Source organism: Epinephelus lanceolatus, chromosome 13 (assembly GCF_041903045.1).
Source record: "Epinephelus lanceolatus isolate andai-2023 chromosome 13, ASM4190304v1, whole genome shotgun sequence".
Lineage (NCBI taxonomy): Eukaryota > Metazoa > Chordata > Actinopteri > Perciformes > Serranidae > Epinephelus > Epinephelus lanceolatus.
The window spans coordinates 26,484,414-26,507,307 of record NC_135746.1 but is presented as its reverse complement, the minus strand read 5'-3'; the positions used below and the strand labels follow the sequence as shown (position 1 = coordinate 26,507,307).

The 22,894-nt window shown below is 39.8% G+C and overlaps 1 protein-coding gene across 11 annotated transcripts in view; it reads left to right on the top strand.

Annotated features, from left to right (window-relative positions):
- Positions 1-22,894, top strand: part of syne2a (spectrin repeat containing, nuclear envelope 2a) — a 108,689-nt gene that overhangs the window by 58,516 nt on the left and 27,279 nt on the right. For 8 of the 11 annotated variants that reach the window (XM_078173918.1, XM_078173925.1, XM_078173920.1 and 5 more), the window contains 24 exons: positions 607-684; positions 940-1,392; positions 1,565-1,668; positions 1,766-1,907; positions 3,024-3,110; positions 3,618-3,749; positions 3,929-4,129; positions 5,166-5,258; positions 5,709-5,894; positions 6,164-6,334; positions 6,488-6,619; positions 9,933-10,132; positions 10,581-10,713; positions 11,437-11,619; positions 12,680-12,829; positions 13,861-14,037; positions 14,387-14,542; positions 14,636-14,791; positions 16,674-16,838; positions 17,206-17,339; positions 17,677-17,866; positions 19,740-19,922; positions 20,098-20,211; positions 22,642-22,796. In XM_078173918.1, the coding sequence (XP_078030044.1) occupies positions 607-684; positions 940-1,392; positions 1,565-1,668; positions 1,766-1,907; positions 3,024-3,110; positions 3,618-3,749; positions 3,929-4,129; positions 5,166-5,258; positions 5,709-5,894; positions 6,164-6,334; positions 6,488-6,619; positions 9,933-10,132; positions 10,581-10,713; positions 11,437-11,619; positions 12,680-12,829; positions 13,861-14,037; positions 14,387-14,542; positions 14,636-14,791; positions 16,674-16,838; positions 17,206-17,339; positions 17,677-17,866; positions 19,740-19,922; positions 20,098-20,211; positions 22,642-22,796 (3,875 nt within the window). The remainder of the gene's footprint in view (positions 1-606; positions 685-939; positions 1,393-1,564; positions 1,669-1,765; positions 1,908-3,023; positions 3,111-3,617; positions 3,750-3,928; positions 4,130-5,165; positions 5,259-5,708; positions 5,895-6,163; positions 6,335-6,487; positions 6,620-9,932; positions 10,133-10,580; positions 10,714-11,436; positions 11,620-12,679; positions 12,830-13,860; positions 14,038-14,386; positions 14,543-14,635; positions 14,792-16,673; positions 16,839-17,205; positions 17,340-17,676; positions 17,867-19,739; positions 19,923-20,097; positions 20,212-22,641; positions 22,797-22,894) is intronic. The other 3 variants (XM_078173926.1, XM_078173919.1, XM_078173924.1) reach the window with 3 other exon arrangements.

The window sequence follows — 22,894 nt, the reverse complement described above, 5'->3', positions numbered from 1 at the left end:
ACAGGTTAGCCGATGAAGCACATGCATATGCCCATGGTCGTCTGGTGGGAGGGCCTTAGGATAGAGAGGGGAGAGCTATGGGAGGAGAGCTGTATTTTCAAATTCTGTGTGTTGTTGTTGTTTTTTTCACTTTTGTGACTTTTCCAGAAAACTGCTCCAGCTTTAACACTTGGAAGGGAATTTCAAAAATACTAATTCTGTGTTTTGGAATGAAACTCAACACTTCTCGGGCTCCTTCTTCTCATGCTTTCCTCCTTTGTTTTTATTTTGATTCACTGAATAATTTTCAACCTTAATTTTGCCTCTTTTTTCTGTGGTGTGGAGGATGTTTGCAGATATTTGCATGTTTATAAGAGGCTGTGTCAGACAGGCTGTCCTGTCACCCGATGAATCCACTCTGGTGCTGTCAGAAGCAGCTGCTCGAAATATGTTGCCCCTCAGAAACCTGTCCTCTCTCTCTCTCTCTCTCTCTCTCTCTCTCTCTCTCTCTCTCTCTCTCTCTCTCTCTCACACACACACTCACAACACACTGAAAATAGCATGTTTATCGGTGTATGTGTGTGGGCATGGATTTGTATTTGTATACTAATATGATTCATATGTTAGGACCTGGAGGAGACACTAAACGCTTCAGATGTGCAAAGTGAAGATTTAACAGAAATTAAGCCACTGTCAGACGTTAAGGTAAATTATGTTTTTCATATTAGAGATCAGACTTTGGACATTAAGCACATTTGTTTTGTTTTTAAAAAGTCTTTCTTATTGTAGTGTGTATTTCCTCACACTTATTCAGATACACTGATATGGTAGTGATGATTATAATGGCAATTTGTGACATATTGTCTAATTCAAAGATGTGTCTGTCCTTTTCTTTATTCACTAGCTGTTTCAGAGACTGATTCATTTTAATAAAATCTTTATTAATCATTTGTATTTCAGGCACTGGAGACTTTGACTGGTCAGTTTTCCTCTGAAGAGGAAACAAGCTCAAAAAGTGCGGACACTGGGCTTTTATTCACTGTGCCTGGGCTTCATTCAAAAGAGTTTGCATCAGAAAATGTTGAAACTGGATTAATTACAATGGATTCCAAAGCTGGCAAAGCATTAAGTCCTAAAACTGAAACAACTAAGTCACTCGTAGCTGCAGCCGTTCCAGCAGCTGAATTCAAGTTCACTGCCGCTGCCATACGGGACACATATGGATCACCACAACATGAAACCCGCATCGCCAACCCTCATGCAGAGTCCCCTCAGGCAGCAGCTGCAGTGGAAGACACAAGAGTGATTCCTACAAGACCTATAACTCCTTTCAGTGCCACAAGAGGATCTCGTGAGTTTATAGAGGAGGGAAGCAAACATTTGCCTTTGTCCGTACCTTCTCATCAAGATCTGGTAAGTGTCTAAGAAAGAAAAGAGACACCCTTTAAAATGATTAGCCAAATTTTCCCCAAAATTTTCAACATGAATTATGTCTAATGTGATGTCTCCCATAAGTGACACAACAATAGAAACAGTAAGAAAATTGCAAGTAACTATTATTCCCCTTATTTCTCTTCATTTCCAGGATACTCTTAATGTGTTAAAGGAGCAGAGTGAAGTCACCACGAGTCAAAGTAGGTTATTTGAAGAATCCCAACAGGCCCAGGAGTCATCTGAGGTGCCAAAGAGGTAAAGGACAGTGACAGTCACAAGAGTTTTACAACACACATGCACATAGCAGACCATACATGACTCAGGCATATTGTGTGTTCCCTTTGGTCCCTAGCTCGGCTATATATGAGGAAGATGAGCAGGAGCGGCTGAGGTGGAGTCGACTTTATACCCAGATCTCTCAGAAACTGACCACTTTGAAAAAGGTTAAGGAGGAGCATCAGATCGGCTCAGGGGATGGAGGGAGCCATGATGAGGTAGGAAGATACGGGAAAAGGGGACAGTTATTTCCTCAAGGGGACAATAAAGTCTAAGTCTAAAAGTCTAAAAGAAATAATAAAATTGTTTCTGATTTTATGATGATTAGGACACATTAATTCAGATTTTTAGAAGTTTAGCATTAGAGGAGATGGATGAAGGGTGAGATGGGACCACAAACGTGTTACCTGTAGCCTGTATAAATTAAAAAGAAAATACAATTAAATTGTGAGGAAGTTTTTTATTCTTTGATTTTTTTGGGTGGGGGAGTTGGAAAAACATTATTATTCCTGAAAATTAATCATATGAGTTGGGGAAATTTCTGACAGCATACAGACACAAAACATAATTTTACTGTATCAATTTAGAGATATTCCAAAGACAACATCCCACATTTCTACCTTAAAATGACTTCAAATTGGAAACTTGAGGTGCTATATAAACACAGTGCTCCATAATTCTTCACAGTGCCAGATATATTTGAGTTGAGGACATCTTTGACTACACCCATACTAAAAATCTAACCTTTGTCTTTATCAATTAAGAGATTTTCTAAAGGAAATGTCCCACATTCCTGCCTTGAAATTACTCCAACTCTGAAACTTGAGGTCCGATAAAATAAAACATTGCTCAATAATTACTTACAACAGAAGAAACAACAAAAGCTAAATTGAAATGACTTTTAGACAGTTTTTCTTTAGGTTGTACTGGTTGTGAAATCAATGTATAAATGTTTTATCTAAGCCGTGTCCTCTAATTAACGAAAAGCAGTTACAATAGATGCAAAGAGAGAAAACCCACCTTAATTTTTAAGAGGAGAGAAAAGAGGATTGTATCTGTGCTGAGACTTCTTTCACTCTAAGAGTTATAAAGTTCCCAGTTTTACATAATATAATAAGAGAGACCAATGGCTAGAGCCTTTAAAAAATTGACAGTGTTATTAGATGGATTTGAAGGAAAATTACTGTATGGTCCTTATGTAAAAAAACAATGCAAGTGAAAACGTATTTTTCCTGATAGGAAGAGGAAGAAAAAATTAAGCAGTAGTTATTCCCTTCATGCATTCTCTTTTTCCCTTGGCTCTCTGTGAAACTGATTTCTTTTTTCTTCTTCAGGATCCACAGAGGGAGCTGGCATCAACCGGGTCTGCTTCTGCTGTTCTCCAGCGGACACACGAGTCCATCACCAAGCTGAAACAAATAGTACATACAGTAGTAACAGACAAGTTAAATCTTAGCAGACATATGTGTCCCTAGTTAAAAGGGCTTATCGTTGGATGCAGAGATTGTGGACTCATTTTAATAATGCACTTATTTTTTGATAAATTGTCGTGCAAATAATCAACTAACATGGATCTGTGTGGCCTAACAAGGTCATCAAAAAGGCTCATTTTAAAGAAATGGTAACGGCAAATATTCAAAGGTATATGGATATATTTTTTTGTAGTTGGCTGAAACAACAAACCATATGCAGAGGATCTGATTTATTAAATCATACTTATACAATATTTAAGTTTTCCATCCCATAATTTCAGTAGAAAACTGGCTTTATCCATGTAGCAGTGCTTTAACAGTTCTTTAAGCATTGTTGCAAATTTAAATAAAGCAAGAACCAGGATATTCCTCACATCAGGAGGAAATAGAGTTTTAGTTTCATGGCAAACTTTGTGGTGAGTGATAGTGATCACCATACGTTTGGTTATTTGTCAGGTGAGCTCTCCAGGTGAAAATAAGGAGTTGTACGAAGCTGCACGAAAGGTCCTCCTCTGTCTGGACGCTTTGACTGACCTTGTGTTAACTTCTGGTGAAGATGATCCCCAGCTGAGGCTGCTGCAGCAGGAGGTGACGCACCACAAGGCTACTCAATTACACAATATAATAACCAACGAAACTGCACATTTTATTATGTAAAATCTGCTGTCTTAAAAAAAACAGGTGCAAGCAGGCTGATAAGAAAGGACTGAATTTACCCACCTCTCATTCTAAAAGCACCGTTTTTGCATTTCTGACTTCCTGTGCAGTGTGTGTCGACTGAGCTGGTGACTCTGGCTGAGCTGTTGAGCAAAGTGGAGTCTGAGACCAAACCTGCACTTTCGGGGGAAAAACCACAAGCTCTCCGCTGTTTGAGCTCCCTTCAGGAGTGTCTACAAACCGTACGCCCGGTCCTCACCTCATCCCACAGTCAGCTCAATGAACATCTGGGCAACACACACCAACATCAGGTTCGAATTACAAATCAGTCACAGAGTTTGATATATAATTATGATGATTACCAGTAAAATATGTTAGTGGGCTGAAATTTGTCTTTCATGGCTGCATATTTTTTTTATAAATCAACAATTATAATTCTAAATGGCTGGCGAGTGAATGTGTACAATGTCTGAACCAGTAGCAGAAAGTATCTCAGCTAATGGCAGATTTATTTATGTAGCACATTTCATACCCCAAAGCAACCCAAAGAGCTTTATAGATTACACAGGTAAAAACACAAGAAACAAATGATTAAAACAATAAAAACAATACAACAAACAATTAAAAAACACACATACACATAAAGCAAATAAAACAGATAAACATACATTTGATTTAGAAGAAAATCAATTTAAAGCTATGGTAAACACTTAGGCCTCTAGCTTGGATTTCAAAGTGGTCAGCATTGTCTCAAGTCTCAGCTCTTTTGGCAATTTGTTTCACTGTGTTTACTCAAGTAGCACATTAAAATACATTTTTGATGTACTTGTATTTTGCATTTTTCATATTTTTGCTACTTCATATGTATATGCCACTGCATATCCAAAGGAAATAATTTAGTTTTTACTCTGTTACATTTATTTCAAATAGTGGTCACATTGCAGATTAGATTTTACATTAAAAAAACAAACAAACATACAATTAGTTAATAAAATATGATGCATTGCTTTAGATTTAATAACCTTACAGCTTAGGAAGCCATGAAATTATCTTATTCTTAACCAGCTACAGCATTAAAAATACTGCTTATACACCAATGTATCAGTAATATTAATCCAATAATAAAGAATAATATAAAAGAAGCAATTCTGCTGCACAATGACAGCTATTACTTTTGACACTTTAAATACAATTTGGTAATAATATTTTTTATTTAATTTATATGAGTAAAAATATGAATGTTTTTTACATCGTTTTATCTGTACTTTATTAATACTTTAATAAAAGGATATAAACACTTTTTCCACCACTGTTCTGAATAAACAAATAGTATTTTTTATCACACAGGAGCTCTCCTCCAGTCAATTGTGTATTCTGGATGAGTTTGAACCTGAACATAGTGAGATATTCCCCAGCATAAAGGATGCTCCCAGATTGGAGGTAACCAGTGCTTTGAAGCTTTGTTTGTGTTTGTGCACATTTGCTTTTATATATGTACACTAGTATAAAATGCCTAATAAATAGGTGTCTAAGACATCCTATTTAACACTTATAATAATATTAGAGTACAAGAAAGGCCTAATTGGAAAGCTGTTATCAATGAGAAGACATTTAAGTCATTAAAGGCCATAACTCCTATATTATGATTTCTTGCTTTTAGTGACACATTGACTTAATGACCAAACATAAGTGCCATAATTAATGGCCAGTTTTCCTAAGCACGTAGAAAAAGAAATATCTGATAATTCCCATGGATATATGGCTTTGACTATACAATTAGCAGAAAAAGAAACCAGCATTTTACCAGTCGTGATTACAGACAAATATCAAAGTAGTTTCAAAAGTTGATATTTTTTACCTTAAACTTTGTGCTCTCCCTGCATCTCACAGCAGTGTGTGCTGGGCCGACATCTGAGGGAGAGTCCAGGGGAAAAAGCCAAGCTGCAGCAGGCTTCCTGGTCCTTGCTTCAGGGGATAACTGGCCTCCTGGAACTGGGTGAGGAATGCTTAACAAAGGGGCAGAAGAGCCAGGTTCACAACCGCAGCCAACTTCAAGCCGTCCTCTGCAGACGCGAGGTATCTCACTGTGCTTTCAGCAAGTTCTTCAACAAGCAGGCAAAGACTTGGTTTAAAGTAGGCACTTTCCCAAGAGTGTGTAGATGCCCCTTGATGGTTTTCAAAGAGACATCCAGTACTCAAACTAATGATTAGACTTAACACAAAGATATTCAGACCTCAGTCACAGTCAGTGTCTGTTTTCACTTCTCTTCCTTTATTGACATCAGGCCTGCTGTGCAATTATTTCACTTCACTTCTGTCATAAATCTGGTCTCTTGGTGATCCAGAAGCTCCTGCGGGTCCTCAGGTCTCAGCTGGCTTTCGTACAGCATCTGTTCCAACATGAGCCAGAAGCACTCAAGTGTCAGGAGGATGAGCGGGTACAGCTGGAAGTCAGAGCCAAAGCTTTGCAGCAACGGGCTCTGGAACAGGAAGTGGCTTCTCAAAGGAGCATCCAGGTTTGTAGTTCACATTTGCTGAGGGCCATATGAATTCATACATAAACAAATGTGAATTTTACTTGTGGAATATTTTCAGTATTTCTTGTGTTGGGTGTTTGTGCTCACAAATGTTAAAATAGACGTGTGTGTTTATGGTTGGACCTGCTGCAGGAGTGGACCCAGTGGGAGGATAATTGTGGTGGACTCGGCCGGTTGCTGGATGATGTTGAAGCTTTCATCAGCAGCGGGGAACCAGAGGGAGACGATGAGAAGTTAGCGCAGCACCGACAAGATGCCTGCCAGGTAAGAACCCTGTCACACTGCTCACAAACGTATTGACTTTGTTTGTTGTATCGTCAGACTTCTCTGACTGATTTCCTGCGTTTCACAGCGTGCCTCCAGAGAACACGCCTGAACTGCTGTATATATGTTTAAATTCATGGGCAAGTGAAGGGAGCAGTAGTGATAGCGTTAGCATAGTGAGGGAGAGAGAGGAAACTTTTTTCCTGCGGAGGAAAAAAAAACAATATTCACACATTTTTTTAAACTCAACGTTTTTTAAACTCAGTGTTTATATACTCAAGCTTTTATGTGAAATGCCAATTGCCCAGAAAATGAGCCTGTGCACTTTTTATGCCTCCAAGTAGGGACAGCTGCGGCCGAGGGCATTATGTTTCTTGGTTGTCCGTCTGTCCCATTCCTCTGAAGACAATATTTTAAGAAGGCCTTGAGGGAATTTCTTTGAATTTGGCACAAATGTCCATTGTGACTTCAACTCAATTACAACTAAATTGCAGTAACATTAGAAACATCAGAGTCATCAGCTCTGGCTGGCTGAACTTAAAGAAAGCATCAAATACCAACATGATATTTCAATTAAAAAGTACAATGCCAGTAATCAGTTTTAGAATGAAACTGTTTCGGTGTGGATTTCTTTCTGGAAAGAATAAAAAATAATTAAAAGGACTCTCGGAGAGCACAGATGATAGTCCAGTCTTCTGTGATATGCAAATCTGCAAGTGTAACCACTATATATGTCTGGATATCAAATCAAAATCAAATCAGATCAAATAAGGCTTTAATTGTCATCTCACCAGACATACAACAGTAATGCAGGTAAAACGAAACAGTGTTTGTGGGGGGTCGTTTCAACACTAAATTAATAAATACACTGAACAAAAATATAAACACAACACTTTTGTTTTTGCTCCCATTTTTCATGAGCTGAACTCAAAGATCTAAAACATTTTCTATACACACAAAAGACCATTTCTCACAAATATTGTTCACAAATCTGTCTAAATCTGTGTTAGTGAGCACTTCTTCTTTGCCGAGATCATCCATCCCACCTCACAGGTGTGGCATATCAAGATGCTGATTAGACAGCATGAATATTGCACAGGTGTGCCTTAGGCTGGCCACAATAAAAGGCCACTCTGAAATGTGCAGTTTTGCTTTATTGCGGGGGTCTGGGGGGGTCAGAAAACCAGTCAGTATCTGGTGTCACCACCATTTGCCTCACGCAGTGCAACACATCTCCTTCGCATAGAGTTGATCAGGTTGTTGATTGTGGCCTGTGGAATGTTGGTCCACTCCTCTTCAATGGCTGTGCGAAGTTGCTGGATATTGGCAGGAACTGGAACACGCTGTCATATACGCCGATCCAGAGCATCCTAAACATGCTCAGTGGGTGACATGTCCGGTGAGTATGCTGGCCATGCAAGAACTGGGATGTTTTCAGCTTCCAGGAATTGGGTACAGATCCTTGCAACATGGGGCCGTGCATTATCATGCTGCAACATGAGGTGATGGTCGTGGATGAATGGCACAACAATGGGCCTCAGGATCTCATCACGGTATCTCTGTGCATTCAAAATGCCATCAATAAAATGCGCCTGTGTTCGTTGTCCATAACATACGCCTGCCCATACCATAACCCCACCGCCACCATGGGCCACTCGATCCACAACGCTGACATCAGCAAACCGCTCACCCACATGACGCCACACACGCTGTCTGCCATCTGCCCTGAACAGTGAAAACCGGGATTCATCCGTGAAGAGAACACCTCTCCAACGTGCCAGATGCCATCGAATGTGAGCATTTGCCCACTCAAGTCGGTTACGACAATGAACTGCAGTCAGGTCAAGACCTCGATGAGGACGACGAGCATGCAGATGATCTTCCCTGAGACGGTTTCTGACAGTTTGTGCAGAAATTCTTTGGTTATGCAAACCGATTGTTGCAGCAGCTGTCCGGGTGACTGGTCTCAGACGATCTTGGAGGTGAACATGCTGGATGTGGAGGTCCTGGGCTGGTGTGGTTATGGTTGGATGTACTGCCAAATTGTCTGAAACGCCTTTGGAGATGGCTTATGGTAGAGAAATGAACATTCAATTCACAGGCAACAGCTCTGGTAGACATTCCTGCAGTCAGCATGCCAATTGCACGCTCCCTCAAAACTTGCGACATCTGTGGCATTGTGCTGTGTGATAAAACTGAACATTTCAGAGTGGCCTTTTATTGTGGCCAGCCTAAGGCACACCTGTGCAATAATCATGCTGTCTAATCAGCATCTTGATATGCCACACCTGTGAGGTGGGATGGATTATCTCGGCAACAGAGAAGCGCTCACTAACACAGATTTAGACAGATTTGTGAACAATATTTGAGGGGAAATGGTCTTTTGTGTGTATAGAAAATGTTTTAGATCTTTGAGTTCAGCTCATAAAAAATGGGAGCAAAAACAAAAGTGTTGCGTTTATATTTTTGTTCAGTGTACTAATACCATAAAATAGACATCAGTAAAATACAATAAAACCCTAACTATCCAGCAATAAATCACAAACTAAAAGTCCAGTATGACCATGTGCAGTGCTGTGCAGTATGTATGAGGTGCATGAAATGGAGAGTCCAGTTTAACTGTTTAGCATCCTAACAGCCTGTGGGAGGACCAGTAGTTTTTCCATCCTGCTGACAACAAACAAACCGAACTGAAAACATAACCTCCCTGGCAGAGGTAATATTTCTTTGCAAGTAATGAAGGTCAAACTGAGGATGATGCATGTGTGGGTGTAGCCTTCTGAGGTTGGCAGATAGTTGCCTGGTCATGAATCTTACACTTAGCTGATTAACTGACCCTGTCACTTTCAGAAATCACATCAGGGAAGGTGATGTTCTTTTAGACCACTGTACTTTTTTAAACTCCTCTCTTTCCTTTGGATGTATTTATAGGTTCTCATATGCCGTCAGTCAGATTGGATGGGACAAACACAGACGTTTGTAGAGAGACAAAAAGAGCTGTTTCCATAGCAGTTAGTTGGTGTGGCAAGACTCATTGATATTGTTACAGTCCAATAATTTAGTTGGTTTGTTTTCCCTGTGTTCCTGTTTCTTATTCCCTTCGTTTTCTTTTCTCTTTTCAGCTTTCTGTCGTCCTCCTCCATTTTACATTTCACAGTCTCACGCTCTTTTAACCCACCATTCTCTCCACTTTACATCACAGCCGCTCTGTGCTGTCTCCTCAATTATTAATGTGGAATTGGCTTGTCAAGAGAATCTCACTGAGTTTGATGTAAACTCAGTCTAAGCACTGTTGGTTCTCCTTTTCACTCAGCAAACACTGGTCCAGCTGGATGAGAGCAGAGCTGCTTTAGGACTGCTCCTGGATCAGGGGAAGGTACTGCAGACTGAGCCAGAGTTTGCTGCCACGGTCAGTCAAGCAGGAGGCGCTCTGGAGCTGCGGTGGCAGAGCGCCTACAGACGGACTAAACAGGAGAGTAAGCGCTGCAGAGATATCCAGGACAGATGCACCAGGTGGGACCAGCTTCCAAATTATGTTAAAAGAAAAAACAGAATCATAACAGAATCATGGAGGCTGCACTGGAAAGTATTAATGAGAAGCTATGATAGCATTTTAAGTAAAATTCTGTAGCAGTGAGTCTACATGGGGTTTTAGTTACATATCAGATTATTTCCTGGAATTTAGTTCGGAAATTTGAGTAAAACAGATTTTATTCCAGGTGAAATATGCCACTGAAAAACAGACATGGGGGATTCATTCCTAAATTCATCCCCACTAAGAATCCTAAATTTATTCCCACAATCTTCTCTTCACACACTCTAATATGGTTATATCCAGTGTGCATCCATGACACCAACCGTCTAGACTCTGGTTCTGCAGTATTGGACCCGTGCCCAAGTTCATAACTCTCTCTTTGTTAAGGAGTTTAGGAGCTATCTGTTGTTTTCATCCTCCCCACAGATTCCAGGCTGACTTTGCCTCTGTCAGTAAATGGCTGGTCGATGCTAACAAACACCAGAAGACTTGGTCAGACTTGACCCAAACCTCTGACCTGAGCCAGGAGTGTATTCACAGCAATCTGATCGAGTTGCTGGTAAGGCGTATTGTCAGCTACGGGCTTTTCACCCATGAAACAAAGGTTTTCTCAGGCCATTTTGTGATATAATAACAATACGTGACACACTGTCAACATACATTTTAGTGACGTGTCAGAAACTAAATGTTGTAAACCGAGATATTTAAACAGCAATTTCTGAAAATGGTCCAGTAGTAAGAGAGAGTGCTACAGCCATGAAACAGGCTGCAACTCCACTCAGGGCAATAGTGCACCATCATTGTATGTCGTAAAAGTGCTTGTTTTTGCCACTGACTGGCTCACAGTCACATTGTTATTTTAAGAGTCTGGAAACATTATGAAACGAATCCCTACAAAGAAATAAAATGTTTTTCTTCCCTTCCACTTCATCCGGTCTGTTTGTTATTGCTTTTAACCCAGTCTTGCTCAAGGAGAGGTTTTGTTCTGAAGTCTGGAGAGGACGTACATTGAAGGTGCACTATTGCCCCGAAGATTACATTGCAGCCTGTTTTTGCTGCTGCTGCCTGCAGCGCTCTCGTACAATGCTGCCAATTTCAAAAACTGTTGTTTCCATTTGTCACTTAGACACAAAAACATAAAAATAAGGTCCAGGTTAAAAAATACCAGTGTTTTCCTGTAAGGATGCACAGGTTGAAATTCAAACTCAGTCATCAGTATAAAATGCATCAGTTACACATGATAGACATGTCCTCTGACACTGGTCCTATTCTCAACCTTCAGGATTTCTCCATTGAGACTGAAGCCATGTCCGTGCAGAAGGCGGCTGCATCTAGGGAAGCTGCTCAGCTGCTCCACCTGAGGGAAGCTGACTGTCCCGGTCTGAGAGCTCAGCTCGCCCAGCTGGACGTCAACTGGACCCAGCTGACCTCTGATCTGTCCAAGACACAAGACCGACTGCAGCAGGTACAATATTCATGAAGAGGTGTCACCTTTACCGGAGAAAACACACAGTTTCAAATATATGGTGGTTGCACTTTAACTGTGGAATAATTACCTGAAACAAATGATGGACCAGATGACTTTATCTCATACCAGCGACATCAGATATCCTATTAACTTTATTAAGTACTATTTTCCATTAAAATATAATGGTCTAAATTCCATGGAAGTGCTGCTGGTCTTCAAAAATAATTAGGCTTTGATGAGTCCCAGTGAAGGGGAGTGTAAACCTTGCTGAACTCAGTTTTGTGGGTGATTGAGGAGCAGGAGTTTGAGAGGACTTACAAAGGAGGTGAAGGGCACGTTTAATTTTTCCTTAACATTTATCACCAGTGAGTGGAACCAGATAGTCTACATTATAATAATTAATACACTAGTCCTGCCAGGTCAGTCTCACAGAGGGTTCATTTTAATGTCTTCAATTTTTGCAATCACCTCAGGAGAGGATGAAAAGATCTTATCTACCAGAGGAAGATTAAATAACTTGGACAGGCACAAACGTCAGATTGTTATAAAACTGATGATTACTGTAAGCTTTTAAATGAAATCAAATATACAATAGCTGCCTCTACGCATGTGCATGCATCCATGCGTTCATGCATGCACATTCACACACCTCAAAAACACTTGTCACTGGTACAATGATGCCTCCAGAGTTATGAAAAGGGACTTGGCAAAATGGTGTATGTCTTCATGTGTGTGTTTTTCTTTCTATAAAGTTTGGTCATGTTATGTGAATCCATATAGGAGTTATGCACCTCTTTATTAACGGCCACTCTTAATGTCGCCCCACCTCAAACATGCACCTTCATATACACACACTTGACCTCCATGCCAAATTATAGCCTCCTAGGGTAAAAACTGTTTCTGCCAAAGGGTCAGGAAATTTTTGTTGGACTAACCGATCGACAGAGCCTTTAGAGGCACTGGCCATGGCTAGAACAGTTACAGGTAAGAAATGAGAGGTTAGAGTATTCATGTTAAGTTAAAATCCCTTTCTTCTCTGTGGTCTGGTGTCCGTTAGCGGCTGCTGGCAGCGTGGCCACCGGGGAAGCTGCTGTCCAACCTGGAGGGCTGGCTGAAGACGCTGGAGGCTCGGCTGAGCCAGGAGAAGGAAACAGTCCTCAAGGCCAAAGATGCTGCTCAGATCACTGAAGTCTTGCAGCACTACCAGGTACCTCCACTGTCCACTTTTTTCTGTACATCTGTAAACAGTGGGTCTATTTGAATGGTTATTTCAGTCTGAGTGCTTTTATTTTTAACTTTGCTCCACTACTAAATTTAGAGGAATTTGCTTGACATTTGAGGAATAAGCATCTTAAAATTACACATTTGTTCATCCTTAAAAGACACTACTGTGTTTCTGCATCTCTTTCTCTTGCAGGTCTAAATTAAATCTTGTGTTTATATATATAAAATATGAACATGGGAGTCAGTAGAAGCACAACTAATTATTTAAAGTGCTAAATAATAGTAAGAAAATGCATTGTTACACTGTAAATATGCTTCTGGTTCTGGACACCTGAATTTAGAAAATGTAGATCGATACAAATTTAAAAGCACAACAGAGATACCTCCATAATATTAGAGGTGAATGATGTGTACTGATTTTTCATAAAACCAAAAATGTAGGACAAATCATAGACTGTATACAATAATGGACGTAGCCACTGTGATATCACCTGTTGGTTTGTGGACTCCCATTTTAAAACCTTAAGTTTTGCATTTTTGCTGTTGCCAGTTTGGGTATTTGGAGCCAGAAGTGACCATAATTGGATGAGAGGGTGGAGCTGTGGCGGAACGAAGGGTGGATCTAACTTATAGACAGTGGTGGCACTTAGCAGACAGCCTGTCAGTCACAATGGCCCGACATTAATTATGCATAACTTTAAACCATAAAAAAAATTATCAGGTGAGTTTACAGTTGTCGTGAATGAGGAAATTTACTATAGAGATCAAAAGCGTTTTTTGCACCAGGCTGTTAACATGTTTATTTCTGCTGTGAAGTTGGGCCTTTTAGCATGGGCGTCTAAGAGGTTTGACTCGTTTTTGGAGCCAGCCTCCGGTGGCGATTCAAGGAACTGCAGTTTTTGGCCCTTCTATGTTGGCTTCACATTTCAGAAAACTACCAACCTCCTTTGCCTGTTTTTTCCCTTTAATATGAGTGTTTGTGTTGATTTCTTTCTATGTAACATTCTGTCTCAGGAGCTGAAGGCAGGCGTGGTCAATGGGCAGCTCCTTCTTGATTTCCTGTGCCAGTCTGGGCCTCAGGTAGTGGGTGCAGACATCCAGGCTCTGCGCTCAGAACGTACGATGTTTGCAGAGGAACTTGGCGCCCTCAGACTGCAGTGGCAGCACCTACAGAGAGAGTTGGAGAGCCAGGTCAGCTCTTCAGCTACTAATATACAGGAAAACACAGTGACCTGTAGAATCTGAAATTAAATGATGCAGCTGTAACCTTCTCTTTATGTTCTGGTTAAATATTTTTATATAAAAGAGGCTGAGATAGCAAAGCAGTTGTATACAAACAGATGAGGAGTTGTTTTCTACATTTCGGGAAATGCTAAGTGAAATCACTGGAACCCATCAGTCACCCCATAAACATAACTCAGTTAATGCCAGCAACAATGGAAAAAGCTTGTACTGTGTGACTCTCCAAGACGACTAAGAAAAGTTATAAAACTTTTATTTCTACACATGAATCAGCCACTGTTTGGCTTTGTCCCCTCAGACTCGTGAAGCTGAACAGATGCATCACACATGTGCAGACAGAGAGAAGCGATTACAGCATCTTCATGACTGGATCAAGCAGCAGAAAAAGCAGCTGGATCAGTGCAAACAGCCCACCAGTCAAACTCTGGCTCGTAAGGCTCTGCAGGAGTGGGAGGTACAGTAACCAGATGTAAACAGGTGTATGTTTGAACCATCTCTCCTGCTGCTGCCACCCTCTGATCTGAGACTCCACCTGTGTTTCTTCCAGGCTGTTGTGGGCAGGGTGAAGGAGGTGGATGCAGCTTTGCAGGAGTTGAAAGCCACACGAGTGCATGTTGGACAGGAAGAGGATCACCCTTGTGATATCTCCTTCTCTGGCCGGACAGAGAGTGTTTGTCACGCTTGTGGGAATCTTAGTCAACAGGTAACAAATAAATCAGAGACATGGAAAAAATTGCGTTATATATTGTGTTATATATGAATTAAAGTTATGTACAGAGAAGATTACAAAGTCCTTTTTGAGAAAGTACAAACAAAGAAACTGCATTCTTCCTGTCTGCTGAGTGTGTAAAAGGTAACCATTTGCTAAAATGTAATTAACTTTATAAGACCATAATATATCAGATATGTTAAGTTTCTTGTGTAGGTCTGCATCAAAGTGGCTAAAAAACATAATGCTACTCTAAACATAACCTTGTTAAATGACAGTGTGTGATTAGTATCTGAAAATATAAGAAATGAGAAACTGAGGCAGACAGTTCACCCCAAAATCAGAAGTACATATTTTTCCTCTTACCTGTAGTGCTGTTTATCAGTCTAGTTTGTTTTGTCTGATTTGCCAAATGTTGGAGATATCGGCCGTAGAGATGTCTGCCTTCCCTCCAGTGTAGTGGCACTAGATGGTACTCGGCTTGTAGTGCTCAAAGCTCCAAAAAACTGCATTCGATAACTCAACAGCAGTGTCTCTTTCCAGCGATTATGACCTCAAGATAATTCATAGACCTTGTTGTGAGCAGTTTCATGTAGGAACTATGTGGGAACCAATCGTATCACTGCACAGAAGGAAGCGTGCATCTACTGCTAGCTCCCCTAGCACCACTGAGCTAGCTAACAATAGGAGGACATGTTTCACGCTGTTACAAGGACAAGCCTCTCATCCATGAGAAAATGCATGCTTCCCTCTGTGCAGTGATACAGTTGGCACGTGTAGTTCAATAGAAAGAAAATAGTTCCTACATGAAACTGCTCACAACAAGGTCTGTGGATTATCTTGAGTAACCAGGTCATGATTTTTGGAAAGAGACATTGCTGTTGGGTTTCGAGCACCACAAGCTGAGTGCCATCTAGTGCAATTATATTGAAGAGAAGGCAGACATCTCTACAGCTGATATCTCCAACACTCTGCAATTCACAGCAAAACAATCTAGACCAATAGATAGCACTACATCTAAGAGGAAGAATATGTACTTTTGTTTTGGGGATGATCTGTCCCTTTTACAGGGTTACCACAGATCCTTTAAATCCTTTTTTCTGAATATAAGGGAAAAAACAAGGCCTTAAAAGTCTTTCAAAACAGACATAAACAGAAAAGGGTCATTGAAAGTGCTTGAATTTATATATTTTGTGCCAGAATAGAAATTGATGTTCTTCTGATGTTGTCTGTCATAGGACAACTGGAAAGAGTTCACACATTCAAACCCCTCTTTCTGTTTAATTATTGGCTGTAATCTTCTATAAAGCCTGCTACTTCTCTAGATGTTGTTTCCGTAATTGACCTTGATCAGTGTCTCAAACTATGCCAAGTTGGGGCCTTGAATTTGAGGGTATTGGGGCTTGAAAACCCCTAAAAAGTCCTTGAATTTGATGTTTAAGAAGGTGTGGAAACCTTGCTTCAAGTAAAGCAAATGAATTTATGTCCACCTTTTACAGCTTGTTTGGTAAAATGTACACAAAATTGAATACAAATAAAAGCATTACCAGTTTTCATAAAGAGGTTAAGTGTTAGATGTGTTCAGCTATAATCGCCTGAAATGGTAGAGATGAAAAAAATAACCTGCAGTGCAACAACAGATAGTTAATGTATCACAGGTACAATCTTTAGCTCTCCATGCCAAGTACAAACTACTTAAACCCTCTTACTTAATTGTAGTCCTCATAATTTGTGTTATCCAGGTTGCCAAAGATTATTTATGAGCATGATACACATTATTATTATTTTCTTCAAAACAGTATTGAGTAAATCCTCTCAGGTGTTGAGATTCTGCATCATCAAACACCATCCTGTCTCCCTTTGTGGTCATTTACAGATGGACGCTCTGCGACCAGCTCTGCAACAGACTTTGGAACAGTGGAGTTGTTTTGAGAGAGATCTGAAGGAAGTTTCTCTGCACACCACCAGGGTGTGCTGTGCTCTGCAGCACCAGCCTCTGTTCTCACTGAAGCAGGCAGAGGGACATTTAGACCTCCTCCAGGTGAGCAGAAGCACTGATCATCATATCTTGTACACATGGTCACACAGAGGCTTCACAGCTTCAAGAAGAAATAATCACATGTTCTATTTTATCATAATGACCACCAGATTAATTCAGGCATGTTTTGCTGCTTCAAAGTGAATTGATCAAAAGGCTGAACAGCTTTTAAACTACAATTTACAAAAGCAAGATTTTTTTTGTTACTCTGAATCAGCCACTTGTACTGTTAGGAAAGGAAGTTAAAGCACTTCCATCTGGTTTTGACAGATTCAGTAAATGTGTGGGCGTTCATGGACGTCAAGCCTTCAGTACCACAGTCACTATACTTAGAGTTTGGTGAAGATATTAAAGGTGTTTTTGTGCACAGCAACTCCAGGAGAAGGCTGAAAAAGGGGAGGAGCTTTTGGTGAACGTGGACAAATCCTATCAGAGTCTAGTGAAGACTCTTCATCCTGGAACGGTGCAGATACTGGAGGATCAAATGAGAGGAGAGAGAAAACGGTCAGTGGCCTGAAATTATTACAACAGATTCAGTGGATCACATTCAGCAAAGAGGTGTTCAAATCACTGCTGTCAAGTGAAAAAGACAATATAATGTGTGTTGATTCACAACCCAAGAATGATTTGTGGTAGGAATATCCAGCCTCTCTGTCCCTATTTGAAATACTATAGATATTGTAATAAGAGCACCGATCTTTGATTATGTCCTGTCCATTATGCTTTTACTTGTACTAAAGTGTAACAGCAATAACATACAGTAGGTGTATGGATTTGAGATCAGATGGCACACACACATTCTGGAGTTATACAAAGTTGAGTAACGATGTATTGTGTTCAGGTGGACGGACTTGGTGCAGGAGTTGAAAGATGAGCACACGAAGACTGGAGAGACACTTTCCCTCTGGCAGGAGTACGCTCGCCTCTCAGATCAGTGCTCCCTTCACCTGCAGACACTGTGGCATCAGTGGGAGGAGTTACCAAGATCTTCTCCTCAGCAGGACGCACAGGCCATGCTTCACTCAGTGGAGGTGAGTTCAGGAGGCTTTTCGTGTGTCAGAGTGAGCACCAAAATCCAGTGACTGCTGATTTGAAGTTACAGGCTCCCTCATCTCTCAAGTAATTCTACACTTTATTCTTGTAATATGGAGATTAGCTGATAACCACTTCTTTACATGAACACATAACAGATGTACACACAAAATTTTTGTTATGGAAAGAAGACTCCTTACTGTAAGAAACAATTTCTTATTACTAATCTGTCAACATGTCACTTTTTAAAGATGTTTGTTTAAAAACAATATGTTTCTGAAGCAACTAATGTCCACAAGAGTCTTTAATTTTTAATTTTAGCATTCCAAACAACTTAACTAATGCAGAAATTGTTGGGGCATCCTGAGAAAGTGAGAATTTATTCTACTGATGATTAAAAATTAGCAAAATATGCCACATCTTTGTATAACCCTGACGCCCAAAAAGTTGGTAGGCTGTGTAAAACATAGATAAAAACAATTTCAGTGATGTGCTAATCCTTTTTGACCCATTTTAATTTAAATACAATACAAAGTCAAGATATTTTATGTTATTCTTTTTGGTGAATATACACTCCTTTTGAATTTGATGCCTGTAACATGTTCCAAAAAAGCTGGGACAGGGCATGTTAACCACTTTTTTACATCACCCTTTCCTTTTAACAACACAGAGAAAGAGTTTGGGATAAGAGTAAAAACTTCAATTAATTGTTGGAATTTTGAAAGTTAAATTCTTTCCAGTTCTTGCTTAGTATTTGACTTTACAGATTCTTGTAATCCTTTGATGATATTATGGACTGTAAATGGAAAAGACCCTCAATCCCTTGCAGTTATGTGACTGTTTGCCCACTCAGTTTTTCACAAAGAGATGAGCTTTATCCTTTCTTGTTAATGACTGAACATTATGAAAATATGCCCCTTTCATACCTAATCCTGATGCTATCACCTGTTAACAATTACCTGATTACCTGTGAAATGCTCCACACAGATGTTATTTGAGCGTCCCACAACCTTCCCAATCTTTTGTTGCCCCTGGACCAGCGTTTTTGGAACCTGTTACTGGTATAAAACTCGAAAATCAAAAAAAAGTTTTTATCAGTTTAAACATTAAATATCTTGTCTTTGTACTATTTTTAATTGAATGTAAGATCCCAACTTCCTAACAGCATCCCAACTTATTTGGAATTTGGATTGTGCATTCATATAAACAACACAAACTTGTTTATTTAGAGCTCACAAACGTCTGCATATTTGCTGCATTTGAAGTTGTTGAATTGAAATTTATTTTCTGCTGGCGTTGCTAAATGTCACTGAGAGCAGATAGGACCAGTTTCATAACATGCTTGTTAGACTGCTAAGTTTTGTGCGGCTCTGCAATTCTTCTTAGAACTGATTCATCCTGTACTCTATGTATTTCATTCACAATTTTGTTAAATGTGCCTCTCAATGAATGGCCTCCTATTCTTGGAAATAAACAGACAGCATGCACTTAAGGGCAGAAATATCAGCAATGGTCTGCAAAACAAAAAAGCTTTCAAGCCATTCACGTCATTTTTACCATCTTTACCCCTCTTTAGAAGTACTCTAAAAGGCGTGTTTTGAAATTGTTGAGTCAGACCTGTGTGGAAAACGAGATTTCCATTTTCCATTTTTCAACAGCATAAAAAGCAGCTATTATGTGGTTATAAGTGTTTTTAAGAAGAAGATTGATGTAAACAGTTGAAGAGATGATGGAAGATAGGAAACACCAAGTAATTAAATCCAATTAAATACCATAGTAAAAACAGTAAATAGACATATGGATTAAAAAGTGTTTATCTTCTCATTCATCGATCTAACTGGTTTGTTTTTGTCTTATACTCTTTAATACCAGAAGTTGCAGGATGCTGCAGAGGATTTGCAAAGCAGTGTGGGAGATGTGCTTGCAGCTTCCAAGCCTCTTGTTGGACGGTTAGAACCACCGGCTGCAAATATAGTCCAATCCGAGACCAGAATGCTGTCACGTGACGTCCTGCTGCTGAGTCAGGCAGTGTCAGGAAAAAAGAAGAGTGTTCAGGTGAGGAAATTAGTCTGCCTTCATTTTACAACAAATACCAATTTTAACTGTTCAGTTTATGTTACACTTACAGTTACAGTAATGAATGGAGACCAGTTTCCCTGAGGTTTAATGTGACACTGTAACTTTAATGTTCAAATTTCACAAATCCACTTTCACATATCTTTCTGTGCAGGAGGATGTGGAGCAACAGAAACTTTTCCACACTCGACTGGAGGCCCTTGAAAAGCAGACACAGGACACACAGCAGAAACTTAAGGCCAGCTTGAGTGACACAGACTCTGTAAAGGTTGGTCTGAATCCTTATTATAACTGATAAATGATCTTTCCTCTACATAACTTCTACATACGCATTCTCTTTAAATCTAAAGCAGAGGGTTTCAAACTGTGGAAGAGAGTTGAAGGGGTGGTGTAGAGAAAGAGATGTGAGGCATTATCTGCAATTTATTAAATAAATAAATTTAGGGTTACTTACACTCAGGGTATGAAATTAACAAAATATTTTGGGGGCAATTTTGGCCCCCACAGTCTAAAAAATGGGGGCATTTTCAAAATGTTTGGGGGCCATCAAAAAATTGTAATTATGTTCTAACAATAAGCACATGAAAAGCAAAACCAACTAAGATAGTTTCTTCACTCTTCAGTAGAAACCACTATAAATGAAACAAATAATGGGTTACATAAAGTTATGGTTGCAAAATATCACTCAGATTTCCTATAATTCACCAGTTTAAATGTGATGATTTAACCATTAATCTACTGATAGCAGTACTAATGTTTCACCACATTACAGTTACTTGTACTGTTAAAAAGGCCAAATTACTATAAATTCCTTAGATGCAATCCTGGAGGTAAGTTAATTTAAAATTGAACATTCATTCTACCTTAATTTTTCATTGTGTAGACACAGATCACCCAAGAAATGGTTAATTTATACTTATGGTACAGCAAAACCCCCTCCCCTTCTCTGTCAGATTACTCTCATGTAATCAGTGCAATCTCGTTGATTATGTCTGGAAAATGAGTTGTAGACGTGACGGTAAATTAATTTAATGAAAATAAAATTATACTTTAATGTCAGATTGTAATACTGTTAAAAATATAAATACATATAGTTGTTTCGAAAACTTGGGGACAATTTTGGCCCCCGGAACATGGCTTTTGGGGGCATTCTTGGATAAATTGCGGGCCAAATGGCCCGTGGCCCTTGCTAATTTCTGACACTGCTTACACTCCCCAAGAATATAATTATCATCCTCAATCGTGAATTAAGTTATACAGAAATAACAGAAAAGAGATGGTTCTTATTACTCCAGAACAAAATCATTGCGTTTTTAGTTTTTCTTCACTATCAAAGTCATCTTGTGATAGATAGCTGTCTGTTTATCCATGGGTGGATATTAATTTGGTCTACTTCAGGGGTCTGCAACCTTTGCCATTAAAAGAGTCATTTTTGACCAAAAATAATTTGAAAAAATCTGTGTGGAGCCGCAAAACATGTTTGAGCCTTATAATCAAGGTAAATAGCCTATTAAGTCTAAATTAGCGTATACTTATGGTCTAAATAAGCATTCATTAATATGTTTTACCACAAGGTGGACACTGTGCAGGGCACTATTAATAATTATCTGGTACTTAAATTTTGCAGAGCTGGCAGTGAGAGCAAACAAATCTGTCCATGCACTACTATATTCTCTATTTTATTCAATTTACTTTTTTGGATTTGGCATCCATAGCTAACCAGCCACTGCTATCGATGTTCAGCAACATTTGGATTCATAGAAGGAATTTCCATAGACTTCTTTTCTCAAAGGCTCAAGGAGCCACTGGACAGGGGCTAAAGAGCCACATGTGGCTCCGGAGCTACAGGTTGCCTACCCCTGGTCTACTTAAAATACATGTCAAGTTGTGGCCCACAGCTAGCTAGCTGGCTTCAAGGCAACATTATACTTCCTGCTTACATCTCCCAAACTCTCCAAATATTGGCAGCCGTTGTTTCAAAACTTGTGTGGCTTCTCCATTGACACTTTTAGCCACGCTGAATCAAACCATGCTGCACTGATTTGCCTTTCCACTACCATTTTAAGTGTGCTGAATTGTGCCTAACTGCACCTGGGATGTACTGACAGAGTTGGGGCAAAGTGCACTCAACTGCCTCTAAACTGGTTGTGCTGATGTTATCTGTCAGCTATGGATAGAGAAAGTCATTTAATTCACTCAAAGGCTTGCATGCTACTCAGTGCATGAGTTGATGTGAATCAAGGCATCTGGTGTACACATACAGTGCAGAGAAAAAACAAATACACTCAGACAACAGTACAAGAGTGTTATTTATCACAACAACGGCAGCAGAGTGGACAAAAAAACATTCCCTTGGTGCACAAGCACGTAATCGGGTAAAGACACAGCTATAAGTGGGTAGTGCTGTTGTATGAAGATGTGAATCTCTGCTGTGATGGGCCAACGCGCTGAGTCAAGCTGAGTCAAGCCAGCAGGTGTATGAAAAAGGCTATTAAAGCATGATTATGCCCCAAACCCAAGTGAGACAAAGGATTAATTATATGGATCATATAATCAAGCAGTATGAACTTTTATCATGTTGGAATATCAGTATTTGTTTTACTTTATCAGGGCTTAGCATCGGTCTACATTTTGTTTGAAAGGGTTCCACATCTATCTGAAAATGTGTTTTTGTGTTTTTTATTTATTGGATGTGTAGCAGGTTCTCCTGGAACTCAGTGAAATGTTTCCATCACTGGTTGACGTCAGGGAAACAAGTGCTTATGTGGCCATTAACAACCGTGAGGCAGAGAGACTGCACATGCTCAGCAGGCAGTGGGTTCAAAGCATGATGCGCGCATCTGACACCAACAGGTGAGAAAGTTCAGTTCAAAATGATGCACAAATAAAAATCCATAAAGTGGGCAACTGTATATTTTCCTTCTGACAGCTATAATCAGTATTTGTGGGAG